The sequence below is a fragment of the Gopherus flavomarginatus genome, chromosome 5 (genome assembly GCF_025201925.1).
Source record: "Gopherus flavomarginatus isolate rGopFla2 chromosome 5, rGopFla2.mat.asm, whole genome shotgun sequence".
Lineage (NCBI taxonomy): Eukaryota > Metazoa > Chordata > Testudines > Testudinidae > Gopherus > Gopherus flavomarginatus.
In genome coordinates, this window is record NC_066621.1 from 142,125,057 (window position 1) to 142,144,689 (window position 19,633).

The following is a 19,633-nucleotide window of genomic DNA, read 5'->3' on the forward strand; positions in this document are numbered from 1 at the left end:
CTTGTGTGTGTCAAAGTAGACTCCATGTGTCTATTCAAGTGTGTCTCAGAGAGGGCCAACAAATTCATCTGGGCTGTGAGCACTAGCTTCCTGGACTTTATTTTCTCCATAGGCATAAATAGCAACATCCTTTTTTGCCTGGCCTTCTTTTCATGTAAAATTAAAAGAAAATATTTTGACAAAGTGCCCTACTATATTCAGAAAGATAAAGACTACCTGAGAGTCTGCAACAGCAGAACAAACCCTGTGAAGAAGATGAAAAAGACAATGCTTGCAAGATTCCAAAGTCCCCTGTCATGACAACCAACAAAACATTGTGCATATTATTGTTGATTGATAAAGAATATTCCATATGGCAATGAGGGGCAACACCACATCAGCTTGCAGGCAACTTAAAGTAGGCAAAAAATTAAATAGGAACAGGGAGAAGCAACCTTTTCTCCTAAGGAATGTACGCCTCGTCTCATCTGAAAATGGATGAAACCAACTGCAGTATTGAGCCTCAAAAGCAGAAAGAGGGGACTTCAGCAGCTAAACTGACGCTCGCCATAAGCGATCACAGGCCCACCGGCAATTGCATCAGACAAGCTGCCAGTTTGGGGGTCAAAGGATGCTCACATAGGTGTATTCATCCCTGTGACTTTTTACACAAACCGATTGTGTAGTTCAGTCTAATGGGGGTAAGCTGTACCATCACCTTGCTCCCACGTTTCCTTTTTTTAAGTAATAAGGTGAGAGATTTATAACTTTTATGTGAGTGACTCATTAAAACATTTCTTGAGAAAGGTTAGGAAATGGTATATTAGTGAGATGAGCACTAACCTTCAACCTCATCCCTCTGTCTACATTGATGTGTCTGATCCCTGTTTTGCTCAACTTTTCTGGAACTGAATTGTAATTTCTGGAAGAGGCACATTGAAAACAGGGGGCTTGTTTTGAAAAGGCAGTTTGCTCAGCAAGAGCCATGGCGTGGTACTGCAGGTAATACATACAGCAACTTCAATAGTCTAGGAGGGGACGTGCTAGCTTGTACCACTCTGATATGCTAATATAATGCTTTACACTTCTCAGAAAACAAATCAGAGAGTTAAGAAGACAAAATGGCAACTCCAGAATAAGGATTGGAAAGGACAAGAAGCAGGGATGAAATCCACATCTAACAGCATGCTATTTATTCACAAGAAGGTAACCGCCTTTAAAACGGTCTAAAAATGTTTGTCAGTTATACATAACAGATTATATCAGTCTCAAACAAATTGTATTCAGTATGTATTTCAGGCCTTTGAAATTATTTAAACCCTTCCTGTGAGGGAAGTGGTATTATCATTTTACAGCAGAAGTCTCAGATAAATCTAATGACCTGCCCAAGTCAAGACAAAAAGAAAAGGAGAACTTGTGGCACCTTAGAGACTAACAAATTTATTTGAGCATAAGCTTTCGTGGGCTACAGCCCACTTCATTGGATGCATAGAATGGAGCACATAGTGAGGAGATATATATACATACAGAGAAAATGAAAAGGTGGGAGTTCCCCTACCAACTCTAAGAGACTAATTAATTAAGATGAGCTATTGTCAGCAGGAGAAAAAAACTTTTGTAGTGATAATCAAGATGGCCTATTTAAGACAGTTTGACAAGAAGATGTGAGGATACTTAACATGGGGAAATAGATACAATGTGTGTAATGGCTCAGCCATTCCCATTCTCTATTTAAGCCTAAATTGATAGTATCTAGTTTGCATATTAATTCAAGTTCAACAGTTTCTAGTTGGAGTCTGTTTTTGAAGCTTTTCTTTTGCAAAATTGCCACCTTTAAATCTGTTACAGAGTGGCCAGAGAGGTTGAAATGTTCTTCTGCTGGTTTTTGAATGTTATGGTTCCTGAATGTCAGATGTGTCCATTTATTCTTTTGTGTAGAGACTGTCCAGTTTGGCCAATGTACATGGCAGAGGAGCATTGCTGGCACATGATGCCATATATCACATTGGTAAAGACTGGGAATGGCTGAGCCATTACACACATTGTATCTATTTCCCCATGTTAAGTATCCTCACACCTTCTTGTCAAACTGTCTTAAATGGGCCATCTTGATTATCACTACAAAAGTTTTTTTTTCTCCTGCTGACAATAGCTCATCTTAATTAGTTAGCCTTTTAGAGTTGGTAGGGGAACTCCCACCTTTTCATGATCTCTGTATGTATATATATCTCCTCACTATATGTTCCATTCTACGCATCCGATGAAGTAGGCTGTAGCCCACAAAAGCTTATGCTCAAATAAATTTGTTAGTCTCTAAGGTGCCACAAGTTCTCTTGTTCTTTTTGCGGATACAGACTAACATGGCTGCGACTCTGAAATAGGTTAAGACAGCAAGTCAGTAACAGAGCCAGGAACCTCTGATCCCACCACTTCTTGCTCCCAAATCTCCTGACCCCAAATCTCCTGGAATATTTGAACCTCTGAAAGTTGGACAGGTCATTAACGTGGGCACTCAAATCTCTTGGTTAACCACTAGACCATACTTCCCCTCTGCTGTTATCCATTCTATTTTCTCCTCACACATAAGCTGATGCCCAATCCATCCAGACGTTCTCTCACACACACATTGTCTGACTCATTTGTTTATTCTCTTACTATTCTTTATTCATCACCAGATGTACTTGCACCATTGTTAACTGGACTGGAATCTTCATTGGATTGGTGTCAAAAGGTGAAGAGTAATGCCTTGACAGGACATAAAATCAAAAAAGCTAAAAAGGTGCCAGGCAGTCACAGGACAAAGGTCATGATGAGTTGTATTCCTCTTGAGGATTGTAACAAAATACATGATTTATCAGAAATTGTCAAAACTTTTCATATTAATTTAATTCCTTGTAAGAACTTGCTGAGATTGGATGAAATCAGCAAAGTAACCAATAGACCCAATATGATTCGTGAGATAAATCAGGGGTTCCCAATATTTTTCACAGTTAGGACCATATGTTAGTAGACAGATTGGGTAGCAGGCTTTCTGTTTGCAATTTCATGAACTGTCTCATCTCCCCCTGATGAGTGCATATCCCCTATGTCACAACTATAGCAGTTGCTTACCTGGAAACATAATACTAGGAGAACACCTAAGGATTGTGACCTCACGAGTATCTGAAGGAATGAGATGAGACCACATTATCTAAAATTCCAACAAACTTTTGATGCATCACAAGCCGTAACACAGCAATGCCTGCCCCCTCTAGAGCTGGTAACAGGCAACCCACCCACCAAACAAACGTTTGGTTTCAATCCCATTCCCTCAGCTTTCTCTTTCAAACCACACCCACTTGCAGCCCAGCTAATGGGGGACAGACAGCCCATTACGGTCATTTTTATTGTCATTTAATGCCATGTTAGCACTTGGAAAGAGATGCCAGCACCATGCGAGAGGACAGCTCTCTCAGAAGAAATATCAAGTGTTCTGTGAATAACAGTTGAGGAACCTCTGAGGTAAATAATAAGCATTCTTTAAATGGACTAGTTCCTTACTAATTCACTATCCCAGAATAGTCCTGGCTCTCAGCAACCATTGGACACACCATGCAGGGCAGCATACCCATTTATTTACTTTATTTATGCCGCAAAGAGAAAATCAACTTGTCATGGTTCAGATTCTGGGCCTGCCTCAAGCAGGAAGGTGATACCACTATGATACTTGGTAACTGGTTGGTCCTCCATGGTATATAGAAATCACAGCATCCTTTCCTCATCAGCTACATTTACAGGACACCCATGACTGGATTGGAACTGAAAGGACCCACGGTTGGTAGACTGAATCCTGGATACTGCTGGTTTTTTAATGATAGCCTCCCCCTCTACCCCTTGGACGTGGATTTCTACCTCAGCTATATGACTGGGATGCATGTTCTTCTCAGCTGAAATGGGTCCCAGTGATAGATCAGGTAATGAGTTTGCAAAGGCTTCCAACAGTTTGTAGGGGGAATGAAAATACTCTCATAGGTCAGGAAGGCTAACAGGAGTCACCAGCATGTTCGTAATATTGAAGCTTCCCAATGAGGAGTACAGGGAGCCAGACAGTGGAAATGCCACATACAGAATGAGCACAATATTAGCAATAGAAATCTAAAACATGTACTGATAGCAAGGATCATTTTGTTCTTATGAGACAGGCAGATTACACAGATAGGCTGCAAACACTGCAGGCCAGAATCTCAGCTACTATAAACTAGGATCTCTCTTTTGACTCTTGGAGCTCACTAGCTGATAATAAGGCCCTACAGTAAAATTATTCCAGTAGAAGTTCAAAGGACAGGCATGAAAATACTGAATTTTCAAATAATTTATTTGTGTATAGCACTAAATCATAAAAGCGCAATGCACTGTCCAGCAAAAAGCATTCAATATAAAAACACATTCATTCAGTAACAATAATACTAGGGCACATTAGTTACACTGACCCCAATCCTGCTCCCCTCAAAGCCAGTGCAAATTTTGCCAGTGGTTTCACTGGCAGAAGGATCAGGCTCATTATTTCCATTTTGCCAAATGTTTACAAAGTATTCTATTAAAATGCTAGTAACTGATTTTCCACAAGTAAACTGCATCCCTTTCACTACTGTATAAAAACAACAATAAACATTATTCAGACTCTGCGGTTCTGTGAAATTGCATGCAGTTTATCCCCCAAATCAGCAGTTAATAAACACAGCAATAGATAGCATAATGCATGAGTGCTAATATTTAAAATACATTGGGCCATATCCTCAGTCGGTGTAAACAGGCATAGCTCCAGTGATGTAAATGGATCTACGCCACATACCCCAGTTAAGGATCTGGCCAACTCTTGGTTTTAGAGATTAAAAGAACTATGAAAACTGTTAAAATTGTGTCCCAAAGAAGCAATTGCACAGACCTCTTTAGCAGGAAAAAAAAATGTTCATCTAGGCTCTCACAAAGCTTTTTCCAAGTGGATACAAGAAAAGAAGAGACAGTCGTTCACAAATATGTAAATTACAGGACATCTATCTAGAAGAAGTTCAGATGCATTCAGGCTTTGCATTAAACAAGCAGTAAAGGTACACTTTCAATCTCTGCAGGCAGTAACATACTAAAGACACGCTTTAAATCTACAATGACCTTGTAAATGTTCTCCTTTAAATAATGGCAAATTTTAGAACACTCACTCTGTTTTACCTCACAAATCACAGGCTATAAGGGAAAAGGCCCAGTTGTACATGATTTCTTATACTTTGAAATGCCAAAATTAAAGGCACAGCTTTCAGAGTCAGAGATATTTCAGTTTGCTAACTCAGGGAAAAAATTGAGCGTTATATCGACCTAAGCACTTTTACACCAGTATAACTGTGTCTATAATAGGGGGTCATACTGATATAGTTAAAGCTCCACAAAAGCTGAGAGTAGATCAGCACATTTCTCAAAAAGACATGTTTCACCTGCTGCATGTAAAGCTATCACCAACACTGACTATATGGGCAATGCTAAGACTAAAGTGACTGCTAGTTTTGGCTACTTAGGGACTGAAGAACTGGGACCTTCATGCTTTGCACATGAATGTTTAAATTCCTCGTGTGAAATACATTAACGACTTCCTTTGCTATTCACTTGCATTCTGATTTATGTGGATGGTGCATTTTCCAGTTCCCATGAGCAGGTCCTGTCTCATATAGACACAAAGGAATAAGGATTGAGTGGTTCTACAATGTTAGTACAACTCTTTATGATCTGTTTTGCACTCTAAAGTTTGCAGGGATATCTTGAGGATGAAATGAGCCAGAGAGAATAGATGTCAGTGGTATTGTTTTCCTTATTTTTTTTTTTATAAACCTGCAGAAACCTTTTAGCCCTGTGCTGTAGATCATACTATCGATTTCTAAATTGCACAGTTTCAGTTGGGAAACAGAGTAAAAGTTTGGTTCACTGATTAGGGTAACATCAATTAGATTGCAGTAGAGCCAAATCTTCTTTGCAGCCTAACACCCATGAGGTATCCTCAGGATCAACTGCCAAACCCTTTTTGTTTTACTGCCCTATTTAAATGGGTTTCCTTTGCAATACCATCATTCTGCAGTGGTTATGAGCTCCATTGCAGTCTTTTCTCCCCATAGGGATGCTATTCAGCAGGGGCTGTTCAAAGTCATTTGCAAGAGGATTTTGATGACCATGGTATAACAAAAAGAGTATATTCAGCTCTGAGGGGCTTGATCGTGCACCAGGGAAGTCAGTGTTTAACGGTGAGTGTTAAAACCATTGGAACACTTTACCAAGGGAAGTGGCTAATTCATCATCAGTTGGAGTCTTTAAATCAGGTCCAGATATCTTCCTAAAAGATATGCTCTAGGTCGTGTACAAGTTATTGGACTTAATAGGGTTCATGTACATAGTAGGGAAGAATAATTGATTCCCCTGCAGGAATTACAGGGTGAAATTCTACGGACTTTGTGATGAAGGAGGTCATGTTCGATGAACCTTTAAGGCTAGGTTTACACTACAAGATAGGGGTGTGGCTCCCCTGCTCATTGAGCTAGTGAGCATATTAATAGTAGTGTAGCCATGGTAGTACAGGTAGCAGTAGTGGCAGCACAGGCATGGCTTAGACATGCCAAGTACATACCCAGCCTCCGCTGTTGCTACCCATGCTACTGTAGCTACACTAAATACTCTTGCTAGCTCAATGAGGGCTAATGTGAGTATGTGTACACAAGCAGAGAAATCAGACCCCTAGCGCATAATAAAAAGAACAGGAGTACTTGTAGCACCTTAGAGACTAACAAATGTATTTGAGCATAAGCTTCCGTGGGCTACAGCCCCCTTTATTGTCTATGCATCCGATGAAGTGGGCTGTAGCCCACGAAAGCTTATGCTCAAATAAATTTGTCAGTCTCTAAGGTGCCACAAGTACTCCTGCTCTTTTTACGGATACAGACTAACACGGCTGCTACTCTGAAACCTACCTCATAGTGTAGACAAAGCCAAAATAGATGGGTCAACTATTCCACTAGCCTAACTCCTTTGACTTCATTGGAGGTATGCCAGCAGAGAATTTGGCCCCAATGGATCTATGAATGTGCTTTTTACAATTAACTTCAATAGGAACAGCTTTGGGGCTTTCATGAAAGAACTGTAGAAATATTCAAAAATCCTAAGTGAATTAGGAGCATAGGCCTCATTTTCAAAAGTGACTTTGGCTTAAGAGCCAAAGTTTCACTGGATGTCAATGAAATTTAATTTCTAAGTGCTTAAGTCATCTTGGATAATAGGACTTAGACTGATCTTTTTGAAAATTGGAGCCATGATACTTGAAACAGTTGTAGTAGCTATTAGAGGTAGAAATATTTAAGAGTTGGGGTATTTACATTCACACTAATGCAATATCACTCGAAACACAATCTTTTGTCCAGACAAGATACTCAAGAGCTTCATTTAACAGAATTCCATGAGAAAGCACTATTGTACAAATATTTCTCCCAATATTAGAATGAAGAGCAGCAGTGCAAGCAGGGCGGCCCGATGTGGTACGCTGTACTGGCAAGATATTTATAGCTGGTACCATGTACCGGACAGAGGAGGAACAGAACGTGCAGCGGCCCCACGCCTGCAGCTGCCCCCAGCCCTTCCACGCAGGGTCTCCTCCGTCTGTAGAGCGGCAACGACGGAGGACAGGGCTGGGGGCAGTACAGCTGTGCCAGAGGAGCTGCTGGTGTGGGGCTGCCTGGTGGCCCCACATTCTGCTCCTTCTTTCCCCTCTGCAATTCCCGGGAGACCCCTGCAGTTCAGGGCTCTCCCACGAACCACAGCGGGGAAAGAAGCAAACCCCCCACCCCCAACCCCCCGCACTTCCATGGAACTGCGTGTCCTCCAGCTCCCAGTAGCGGCCATGCTGGAGGAGAGGGCTGTGGGGGGCAGGGCTGGGGGCAGTACAGCCAACAGATGAGTTGCCATCATTCTGCTCCTTTCCCCACTGCAGTTCCTGGGAGAGCCCTGAATTGCCAGGCTCTCCTGGGAACTGCAGTGGGGAAAGGAGCAGAACATGGGGCCACAGGGCAGCCCCACACCAGTACCTCCTCCAAAGCAGCTGCTGTACCCCAAGCCCGCCCACCCAAGTCCTGTCCTCCAGCGGGGCTGGCTGCTGTACAGATGGAGGAGACCCTGCATGGAAGGGTTAGGGCAGTACAGCCGCACCGGAGGAGCTGTGGGCATGGTGCCACTGGGCGGCTCCACCATCTGCTTCTCCTGCACAATGGGAGGAGGGCAATGTCCCTCCCCTAGGTAAGGGGGGTGGATCATGGGGAGGAGATGGGGAGAGCATGGGGGCCCCAGACTGGGGGCAGGACAGGGAGGAGTCATGTGAGAAGGTCAGGTGCCCCCCCGCCCCATACCAGTAAGAAATGGATTCCACTTGCAACACTGATAAAAGAGGCATTATCACTCAGCCAGCTTTATGGCTACATTGCAATACATACATTGTGCAATAAATTAGGTGAATGTACATTGCAGTTTATGCATTTCAGACACCATGATTAGGGTTTTTGAATGACTGAAATGATTGCTTGATCCTTTTGTGCTTGAATAAATCAGAAGGTTGTCCTTCTCCATAAAGAGTTAAATTATTTTGATCATATCAGGGTTTGGTCACTCTAAAACAAAAACAAAAACAAAACAAATGTTTATGAGCTGTGTGTCTGTCTGTGAAGGCTGAAATATGATGCAGAAATTTACTTTTTCTAAAGGAGGAAAAGAATGGGAATGCAATGCATTTTGGCCTTGAGGAAATCAGGGATAAAATCATTTTAAAACAAGATTTCCAACACTGTTAGGTACATGTGCCTTTTCTCATTGTGTGCAAAGTAGAAACTGAATGTGCATGAACTGGTATTCCTCTTAGGACAAACTTTAAAAAGGGCACTGCAGTCTCTAGGGTTTTTGCATGCAGAACAAACAGCCTATTTAGACTAAATAGAACATTTCCATTAGCAAAGATTAGTGATTGGGCAGCCCTAGCTGCAGATTTCAGATCTTCATCCTAATATAAACGTTCCTCTGAGTTCAAGGGTGTTCACTTCCAGGGCTCTGATTTGGCAGTAGAGACAAAAGTTTAATCAAACCCCAAACTAAATCTTCATAAGAGAATGTAATTCTGACCCATTTGTATGATCAGCCAAATTGTCTCATGTTATACATAAAGGAGACCCCATTCAAGCAGCTATGAGTAATTTACATAGAATGTTTGGGATGCAAACATTGGAAGAGAGGAATTATAAACAAGATGTTTGTATACAGCATAACACATACACACCAAAATGCACGTGCTTTGTATTAAATAGTCTGCAGATCATTCTGGTATGGAGGTTTCTCATTTTAAACTGTAGTTTACAAAACTGTTATGTGGATTGATGTGTTTAAAGACAATGCAGAAAATCAATATTTCACACAATCTCAGTCTGTCATTGATTTCTTTCATCTCAAAAATCAGTAGAGGCTAACTGCTAGCAGCAGCACTGGGAAATGAGTATAGTAAATCTGTATAAAGAAGCAAGAAGTTCAGTGACTAGAAATTCAATAGAGGCTCAGTGTAACTAAGAGTCCAATTCTGCCCTCCTTGTGCACTCAATTATCTTTCTGCTATCAATGAGAGTTTTGAGTGCACCTAGATTGTAGGATCAGGCTCTGATCCAAAGCCCAACAAAGGCAGTAAAAACACTCCAGTAGATTTCTGAGAGTTTTGGATCAGGCTCTAAATGAGTACTCTTGCTAAGAAAAACAAATACATTCAGAAAGGTCCCGATATCCCAGAGACCATAAAATTGGCCACCAGAGACTGACCAGCTTTGTCATCCATTTCAGTAACTTAGTACCAAAGCCCTTGTCAATTTAACCAGATATTTGCATCTCTGGCTCTGAAGGGGGAAACAAGTGTTCAACTTCTTTTAAATATAAGTTGTCAGATTCTCAGCTGGTGTAAATCAACATAGCTCTATTGACTTCAATGGAGCAACACTAATCTACACCAGCTGGGGATCTGGCTTCTGATTCTCTCATCTAATTGAATAAAACCAATAGGTTTTAAAATGAATTTTCCCTTCTACAGTCCTTCTAGTGTGTAACTGCAGTTTATATACATTTCTTCTTCCCTTCCTTACATTTACTTTTCTTCTCCAATCAGTGGATCATTGGGGTTTTTTTGTTTTTTTTAAACATGCTAATTGCTTTGGATCTTACATCATTTGCTAGGCTGTTGCAGAAGAAGAATCAGTTTTGACAATTGAAGGATTAAGGCTTTTAAGAAAATATACTTTAAGGTATTTGTCACCTATTTGAATAAGCATTAATTACTATGTCCTAATTAACACTAATACTTCCATCAAAGAGTTAATATGCATCAAAGAGTCAATGCACATTTATGTTACATTAGAAACTTTGTTAAAAGGGAATATCATCCTCCAGTCATGTAGGATTGCAATGTATTTCATTCTACCTTCATCTAACTATGCTGTCTTGCTGAAGATTATACAAAGTATAAACAGTAATCCCTAATACTCTGTGTAAGTGAGGATAAACCTTGAGAGACAGTGTGACTGATTACTACTTCCTAACAGTGAAATTGTTTGATAACACATAGAGGTATCCATATCCTAAGTGGCATCATGCAGATAAGAAAGAAAGGGAAAAAAAGAAGAGAAAAAAAAACACAGTGTAGAAATTTAAGCTATTCTGACATTCTCTGACTGTCTACGGGGGATTTTACATCAAAATCATGGTTTAATAAATATCCTAACAACCCCTTTAACATAGCATACCTGTGTGTACACACACACCCTGCCTCTCTAATACTGAACACCATCAACAAACCATGCTTATCTGAGTTTTCGTTTGTTATAGTACATATTTCTCTCAGCAGCAGCAGCAGCATCAACAAGCACAATCTCCTAAATTCCCAAAGCAAAGCTGCAGAGTTTTACCTATGTGATGCCTGTGGGAGATTCAGGGATCAAACACTGTATGATGCTTTGAATATTTAAGGGACAGGACTTTACAAGCTTTTCTGCCATTTTAAAAACACTTTGCTCCAAACTATTGTTTTACTTGAGTTCTCTTTAAAAAAAAAGTTTTGGTTTTAAAACAAAACCAGATTTTTACAGTTTCTCAGCTGGATCAGGTTTTTCTAGCACTACGTCCTCTGTCAGCAATGGCCATAACTCCTTAATCCAAGTGGTTTTGCTAACAGGAAAAGGGCATCTGAAATGTATCTCACATAGCAGGTTACTTGTGTGTCAATACCTTGTTGGTGTTGTAGCAATTCAACAGAACAGCATCTATTTGCATTTTAATAAGTAAGGCACCATGTAAACTCTACCTTTGTTACTATCAGCCATTTTATGTAGGCCAGAGAGGTGGTCTTCTGAGTCTGATTTAAACATCAGTATGCCCATTAGCAAATTAAACACTTCCCCCTTACAATCCTAAAAAGAGCTGAGTTTTGTTACATTAAATGCACAACCTTGTTAAATTACTAGGGTCTCAGGTATGGTTTTGGAGGATGCAAATTAAAGAAGAGTTTGAAAGGTCACAGAATGGTGATGCATAAATAACTGCATCTAACTCCACAATCCCCTGGTAATTTACAGCTAGAAAGAGTCTAACTTGTATGTTGCAAAATATAAAAGAACAAGTTCACATTCTCATCCCTGGCCATATTTTCTGCCCTAACCCTCACTTCAGTACAAGTATTTTGGCCTGGCTGTTTCAGCTTTAGAATATGAGCTGGCAGAGAGCTTTCTCACAGACTGAAAACTAGAGTAAAACTGTACTCAAACAAAAAGGCCCAGCTAGGTTAAAACTAAACTACTCCTGACAATCTAGCACAGAAGGTTGCCTTCTCCTAAACTAGCTTCATAGCTGCTATCTCTGTCCTCTTCCTTCTAATTACTAGGGAACTTTACTTGAAAAGGTCCTTGCCTTTAAGCCCCTAATGAAACATCCTAACTAGATACCTCAACTCATTCCACCTGGTCCAGTGTGGGAACCAGAGTAGTTTACAAGTGAATTAACTCTTTGCCTGCTGGCTCCAGAGCAGTCTTCTGAATTTTTTCACATTAACAAGTTAGTTTAAAAGTTTAGGAGCCAAATTCTGTCTTTTATTGCACTCAATGAACTCTTGTCAACAGGCAACTGAGGGCAGAATAAGACTCTGGAGAAATTATGTACCAAAAACTAAGTTTTGAAGATAGGATGCTTCAGATGAATAGAGTCCTCTGTTCGTCAGAGGATGGAGATGGATGGCAGGAGAGAGATCACTTGATCATTGCCTGTTAGGTTCACTCCCTCTGGGGCACCTGGCATTGGCCACTGTTGGTAGACAGATACTGGGCTAGATGGACCTTTGGTCTGACCCGGTACAGCCGTTCTCATGTTCTTATGAGACATTATCTCACCTGTTTGTATTATATTAATTTGGGATGGGATTTTCAAAGGAATTTAAGGGATTTAGGTGCCCAACTCCTATTGGGTTCCAGACTCCCTCAGTCTCTTCTGAAAATCCCAGATTTAGTCTATTGAGCTGAAGAACAAGATAGTGAAAGGGCTTTAATTCCTAGAATAAAAGTTATCTGCAAAACCAAACAGACTAGAAACTTTGGGCCAAATATTCCCTTCTTTTTGGGGGGTCAGTGGATTACAGCAAGACAGGCAGGCAGTGTGAAAGCAGAGGGAAGGACAGCCTCATCTTCACAATATCAAACTCTTCTCCAGAACCAGTGGAAGCATTTCCAACAGGACAGTCTCTGTTGCCTAGGATGGGGAGTGATGGGCAGACATCCACTTTCTACGTCAACAGCAAGTAGCAAATTACTTAAGTTAACTTTGAGCATGTGAATAGCACCGTGGAAGTCAGTGATATTATCACATGTTCAAAATTAGGCATGTGCTTAAGTAACTTGCTGGATGGGGACCTTAATTCTGAATCTTAAACTGGCATTAACTAACTTGGTCTCCATCTCCATCTTCTTAAAACCCTCTCCTGATGTGAAGTCACAGCCGGAGAATGCCATGGCAGTATGGCTCTTGCATGAATTTTGCTCTGTTGTGGGTAGGAACCAGTGCACGTAAACAGGGCCTCTATGTAGATGGACCTTGTTTCCAGAAACACTTTGCAGACAGATCTGGTCTCTGGAAATCGTCTGGAACTCTATGATGTGCAGGTTCCAAGAGCCAGCTCTCCTGATTGAACAATTCACAGAGTTTCACATCCCCTACATAGGTTTTTCCCACATATGGGAACAGTTTGGCCATTAGTCCATATATAAAACACAGCAAAATCTGTGCAACAGAACTACTGTAACTCTGGGTAATTTTTGTGCCTTCAGACTGATTCAGCAGTTTTCAGAAATCAGTGGGATTAGTCATATGCTTAAAATTAAGCATTTGCTTAAGCACTATGCTAAACTAGGGCCTCAGATTTCTATTGTACCTGATGACTATAGTCCAATATACTAGCAATTGTTGTTTTCAGTGCTATTGTAGCTATGCTGGTCTCAGGATACTAGAGAGACAAGGTGGGTAAGAGAGAGAGACAAGCTTTCAAGCTTACACAGAGCTCTTCTTCAGACTTTTTCAGACCCGAAGAAGAGCTCTGTGTAAGCTCAAAAGCTTGTCTCTTCACCCACAGAAGTTGGTCCAATAAAAGATTTTACCTCGTCCATCTTGTCTCTCTATATACTAACAAGGCATTCATTCTTAAGCGTAATAATTCCACTGCCCTTTGAGTTATCTATGTTCCTAATTGTTTGAGATATTGTAGGGTTTTATAATCTCACCTATTTTCCTAGCGTCGGAGCACTTTCTGTGTAAAATCAAGAGCAATAGCAAAGTCCCTAGTGGACTTCATAAAGTAAATGGCTCTTTTCCCTTTTCAGGGTAGCAATACTGAGTATTGGAGCAGCTATTAAAGGCCCCTGGCCAATGTGGGGGAAAATAGCCCAGTTCATAAAAGAACCAGCTATATGATTACTGAACAGTTTTTACAGTTTACTATACTGATAGAGACATTCATACATCTACTATGCAGCTATTTATAATAATGTAACATATCCTGTTTGAGATAAATAGCACAAGTAAACTCTAATACTTGAAGTTGAATAGTATATAGTACTAGGGATCAAATTACATATATGAATGAACAAGCATTTATATAATATATTAAGATTAATCTCTTATTATGCAAGCTGCAGTTACTGCCCGCTAGACTACATTTTACAAAGCAGTAATAAACGCTTGCCATGCCAAAGTCTAAGATGAAACATAAACAGGCTCTACGATCCCTCCAAAAATATACAGTACATTTAAGATGCTGTAATAACCTGTTATTGTATGAATTTCACTCTATCTAACATTAAGTATATAGTCAGGTACATAGCTCCATATGTTCTAAAGTGATCAAATCAAATGGGAGCAGGGATTACAAAATTGTTGTCAATATTTTGTATGTATACACCAAATTTTGGGGTAGCAAAGGCCCTGTCCATACGTAGGTCAGAACAGTGCTAGCTAAAACAATGTTAAAAACATGCTACAAACTATATTAAAGGGGCGGTCTTTAGCAAGGTTTTGCTACCATAGTTCTCAGAAAACATCCTTCCCTCAATAATCAGGAAAGCATGCTAGAACCCTGATAGTGACAGCCATCTTCACACACAGGCATAGTTAGTTCTGCTCCCAGTATGTACAGGAAAGTAAGTTTACTGTATCATACAGTTAATTGTCTATATCCTAACAGAAATATGGCTTCTGACAATTTCTCATTACAGGACTGCGTAATTCTAAATTAAATTTCAGTTCAGGAAAGCAATGATTTCACACACTCACCAATTCTCTTGATTTCAGCTTGTGATAATGAATTACAAAATGTACAACCTGCACTGTCGAGTGGCTTACATATTAGATCATGCCACTTTTCTCATCCTGCAAAAAGGTTCGTGAAGAGGATCGTCCTAGCAGCAGCTCCTTCTCATGGATCAGGCTGTCTAGCAGATCTTCCTGCCTGTAGTTGTGATAAACCTTCAGGAAGGCCAAAATGGTAATTCCCAGCCAAGTCAGCCAGGCAGCCCAGAGACCAAACTAGGCAGGAAAAGAGATGGCAGAGAGATTAATGTTGTGTTGTCAAGATAAAGCCAACCCTCCTTTTAAGGCCGGATCCTCATCTGGATGGACTTCAATGGAGTTGTGCCAGTTTATACCAGCAGTGGATCTAGCCCATTGTTTCTCAGACTTTTCAGGCTGGTAACCCCTTTATATTTACTATAGAAGTAAGAGTACAAAAAGTAACAATAACAATGATAAACTTATATCATATGATTACTACTATATCTTGTGAAACACACTCAACTCATTAAACCTTTAAGTATTTGTGCTGTATTTGGCTGCCATCAACCCTCTGTGTCTAGTAAAGTGTGTATGGAACCAGATAAGAGAAAGTCTGTAAGATCTACAGTGTTAGCCAATATCATATACAATATTACTCTCTCTATATATATATATATCTCACATGTTTGTGTATAAATTGCATTTATGTTAAGCTCCTTTCAAAATGTTCTTTACTTATGTTAAGTCAAGGGGAGATGTGAAGTGTTCTAATTTCAGTGTTAGGTACAGAGACATTCCAGAGAGATAGGGCCAGACAATTTTCTTGATACTTAGCTAACATGCTCTCTATACCAAGCTATAGCTGGTGCAGAATGTCTTTAAAGTCTTGCTGACTTTTGGAATGCTATGATCAAAACAAAATGAAGAAACTGTTGCAATGTCTGTCCTGTTTTTGTGGAGGGGCTGTGTAAAACCTGTCAGAATTTAAGATGTATTCTACATTAAAACTTACAAAATGTGTCCCATCTACCAGGTACAGTCAATTATTTGCATCTTGGTGTCTTCAAAAAATGTGTCAGAGAAGACAGATAAGAAATGAGTGGTAGGTTAAAGTAATACAGAGAAAACTGTGAAGCTTCTCTGAGACATATATGAATACAAGCAGGGTAAGCACAAAATCTTTGAGTCTCACCAGCTGCACTTCTGTCTTCCAGATTTATTGGCAGCGTATAAACCTTCCTTTCTGTATTATGCTGTATTAACCCCTGACTAATAATTAGACCCTTAACACACTTTTGAAAATCTCCCACGTTTTTGTCCTCATTTACATCTCAGTCCACCAATATAAAATGTCTTTAAAAATAGCAATGAAATAAATTATATAAAAATATATGGAATGAGAAGGTGTTAAAATCTCACTCATTTGGGCTAATTTGTAATCTCTCATATCTGTTTTCATGTCATTAGTACAACATCAAAATTGTAGCACTCTCTTAAATAGTCTCAACATAGACTTAAGTCTGTATTAAGTGGCTTTTCTATGCCTTTTGAGACTTACTCAGCACGAAAGACTCTAGATAATCTAGCATAATTTAGTTAATGAGTGAAGATCAAAGAAAAGTTCTGCACAAGCTAGAACCAACTGAATGGTGTTTAAATGCCAGTGATCCAACTTTGTCATCAAACTGGTTAGTTTCTCCTTGCAAAGTTTACCCAGTGCCCACCTCTGTAATTTTTATTCAGGAAACATTCACAATGAATTCTCTGAGAGTGGTGCTTGGGTATGGACAGCCATATTAAGCCATCAGTGTGCTATACAAGGAGCTGTTTTCCTGGACCATTAAGGATGGCCATTCTTGCTCTACTTGCCTTAAAGAACCATTATCACTGTGGCCAAAGGAAAACCCACCAGCTAGTTCTGCTGAAGCCAGGACTGGCTCCAGGCACCAGTTAAGGAAGCAGGTGCTTGGTGCAGCCAATACAAAGAGGCGGCACTCCATCCACTATTGGGGCGGCACGTCCAGGTCTTCAGCGGGAATTCGGTGACGGGTTCCTCAGTCCCGCTCTTCCTCTTTGAGCTGCTGCTGAAGTGCCGCCAAAGAGGAAGTGAGGGAGTGAAGGAGGGCCGGCAGAAAAGCTGGCGCCAGCCCTGGCTGAAGCTCTGTTTAATGTACCTTATTATACTAACAGATAGCACTGCGGGGATTTGTTCCCCACTGGGATCTTTTTTCACATGATCTATTTCAGGGTTTCCTTACACACTAGCAGGTCTGTGCCCTGAAATTGTGTTTTCTTTCATCAGCATAAAAGAATCTGGCAGATGCACCTTCACTCCTCATTCATGTATGTGCAGTAGTTAAAGCAGCATAGGCTACACCTGGTAAATCAGTAGTGGGAATTAGGAATAGATTGTTTGGAGCTAGTTCTCCTATGTACTACTACAAAGTAAACTTTCCTCCCACACGAGCTCTGTATATGTTGTCACACACTGTATGATGCAGAATTATTTTTTTTGCACCATTCCCTATTATAGTCAAAAGAAGGTTTCCCCCTGCACATAATTTGTCCATAATGCCCCCAGTGTCAGCAGCTAGATATATAATTCCAGTTTACTCAGTCATATCCTACCATATACTTCTATACTACCCTTCCACTGACAGTGGAAGGAACATCACACACACAATTATGGCTGGACATGACCCCTGGTGAAGACAGTAATATATAGCAGGAGTAGCCAACCTATGGCACGTGTGCCAAAGGCGCCACACAAGCTGATTTTCAGTGGCACTCACACTGCCCGGGTCCTGGCCACTGGTCTGGGGGGGCTCTGCATTTTAATTTTAAATGAAGCTTCTTAAATATTTTAAAAACCTTATTTACTTTACATACAACAATAGTTTAGTGATATATTATAGACTTATAGAAAGAGACCTTCTAAAAACATTAAAATGTATTACTGGCACGCGAAACCTTAAATTAGAGTGAATAAACAAAGATTCGGCACACCACTTCTGAAAGATTGCCAACCCCTGATATATAGCAAAAGAAACAAAATGAAATTACACCTATGTAAGGAAAATGCTGGTGGAGAAGAATTTGTATTATAGGACCACAATTTGTACTATATTAACATAGTAGCAGTTTGAGAGGAATAAACCACCCAGATGATTTTTAATCTCTGACTGAAAAATTAATAACAAACAGTGTTCCCAGAGTTGTGCTCACCTTAAAGTGAAAGTCAGAGCCCCCAGTGACTTTCCTAAGACAGGATTTATGACATTTTGTCCGAATGGCCAGTCATATACTATGGCGATGAGCACAGAATAGATAAATAGATGTGACACAATAGCAGCTAGTTTGCACTTGTTTTTCCTGCACTGGAACCAAGGCAAAACAACATAGTGGACAAACAGGAATGATAAAGTTGGTAAGGGGAGAAAATATTTTACGAGCCTCTAAGAGGCTATTACAATAAGAAGAAAATTATAAAAATGTAAGGCCTGATTCACCAATGTATTATTCCTGTTTTAAGCCCATGTAACTCCATTGATTTCAACAGAGTTACACCACATAAAACTGGAAATGAGAATGGTCAAGGGAATGAAAAAACTCATTGAATGAGATTGAAAAGATTGTGATTGTTACCTCACAAAACAGCCAGACAGCGAGAATATGATAAATAATGAATAGCCCACAGAAGGTAGATCAGGAACTTCTGTTTCTCTGGCTCGTGACACAATAACAAGGGAACAGTCAGTGAAATTAAAAGGTGGGAAATTCAAAACCAATAAAAGGAAATAGTTTCCCACAGAACACATAATCTGAACAAACTGGAGAAATGGTCTGAAGTAAATAGGATGAAATTCAATAAGGGCAAATGCAAAGTACTCCATTTAGGAAGGAACAAGCAGCTGAACACATACAAAATGGGAAATGACTGCCTAGGAAGGAGACTGCAGAAAGGGATCTAGGGGTCATAGTGGATCATAAGCTAAATATGAGTCCACAGTGTAACACTGTAGCAAAAAAAGCAAACGTCATTCTGGGATGTATTAGCAGGAGCGTTGTAAGAAAGACATGACAAGTAATTTTTCCGCTCTACTCCGTACTGATTAGGTCTCAACTGAAGTACTGTTTCAGTTCTGGGCATCACATTTCAGGAAAGATTTGGACAAATTAGAGAAACTCCAGAGGAGAGCAACAAAACTGTTAAAGGTCTAGAAAACATGACCTATGAGGGAAGACTGGAAAAAAATGGATTTGTTTAGTCTGGGAAAGAGTAGACTGAGAGGGGACACGGTAACAGTTTTCAAATACTTCTAAAACTTTGCTACAAGAAGGTGGGAGAAAAATTGTTCCTGACGACAAGACAAGAAGCAGATGGCTTAAATTGCAGCAAGGGAGGTTTAGGTTGGACATTAGGAAAAACTTCCTAACCATCAGGGTGGCTAAGCACTGGAACAAATTGCCTAGGGAGGTTGTGGAATCTCCATCATTGGAGGTTTTTAAGAGCAAGTTAGACAAACATCTGTCAGGGACGGTCTAGATCATACTTAATTCTGCCATGAGTGCAGAGGACTGGACTAGATGACCTCTCAATTCTATGATTAAACTGAAACCATTGCCACAGAAAGCCACTGAGGCAAAAACCTTGACAAGATTCAAAAGGGGAATGGCCATTTATATGCCGATAAAGAATATCCAGAGTTACCATAGTTAATGTTAATGGACATTTTGGAAGAAATACTAAACCTTGCACTTCAGGGCT

At 40.2% G+C, this 19,633-nt stretch overlaps 1 protein-coding gene across 2 annotated transcripts in view; it reads right to left on the reverse strand.

The window, feature by feature from the left end:
* Nucleotides 1–4,315: 4,315 nt before the first annotated feature.
* Nucleotides 4,316–19,633, reverse strand: part of TMEM179 (transmembrane protein 179) — a 29,488-nt gene continuing 14,170 nt past the window's right edge. The window contains exons 4-5 of one of the 2 annotated variants that reach the window (XR_007774551.1): nt 8,070–15,120; nt 4,316–7,954 (exon numbers count right to left, since the gene is read on the reverse strand). Coding sequence is in view for 1 of the 2 variants with exons in the window: in XM_050954246.1 (XP_050810203.1) it covers nt 14,941–15,120 (180 nt within the window). In the remaining variant the exon portion in view is untranslated. Of the gene's footprint in view, nt 15,121–19,633 lie in introns of both variants that reach the window. The other variant, XM_050954246.1, reaches the window with a different exon arrangement.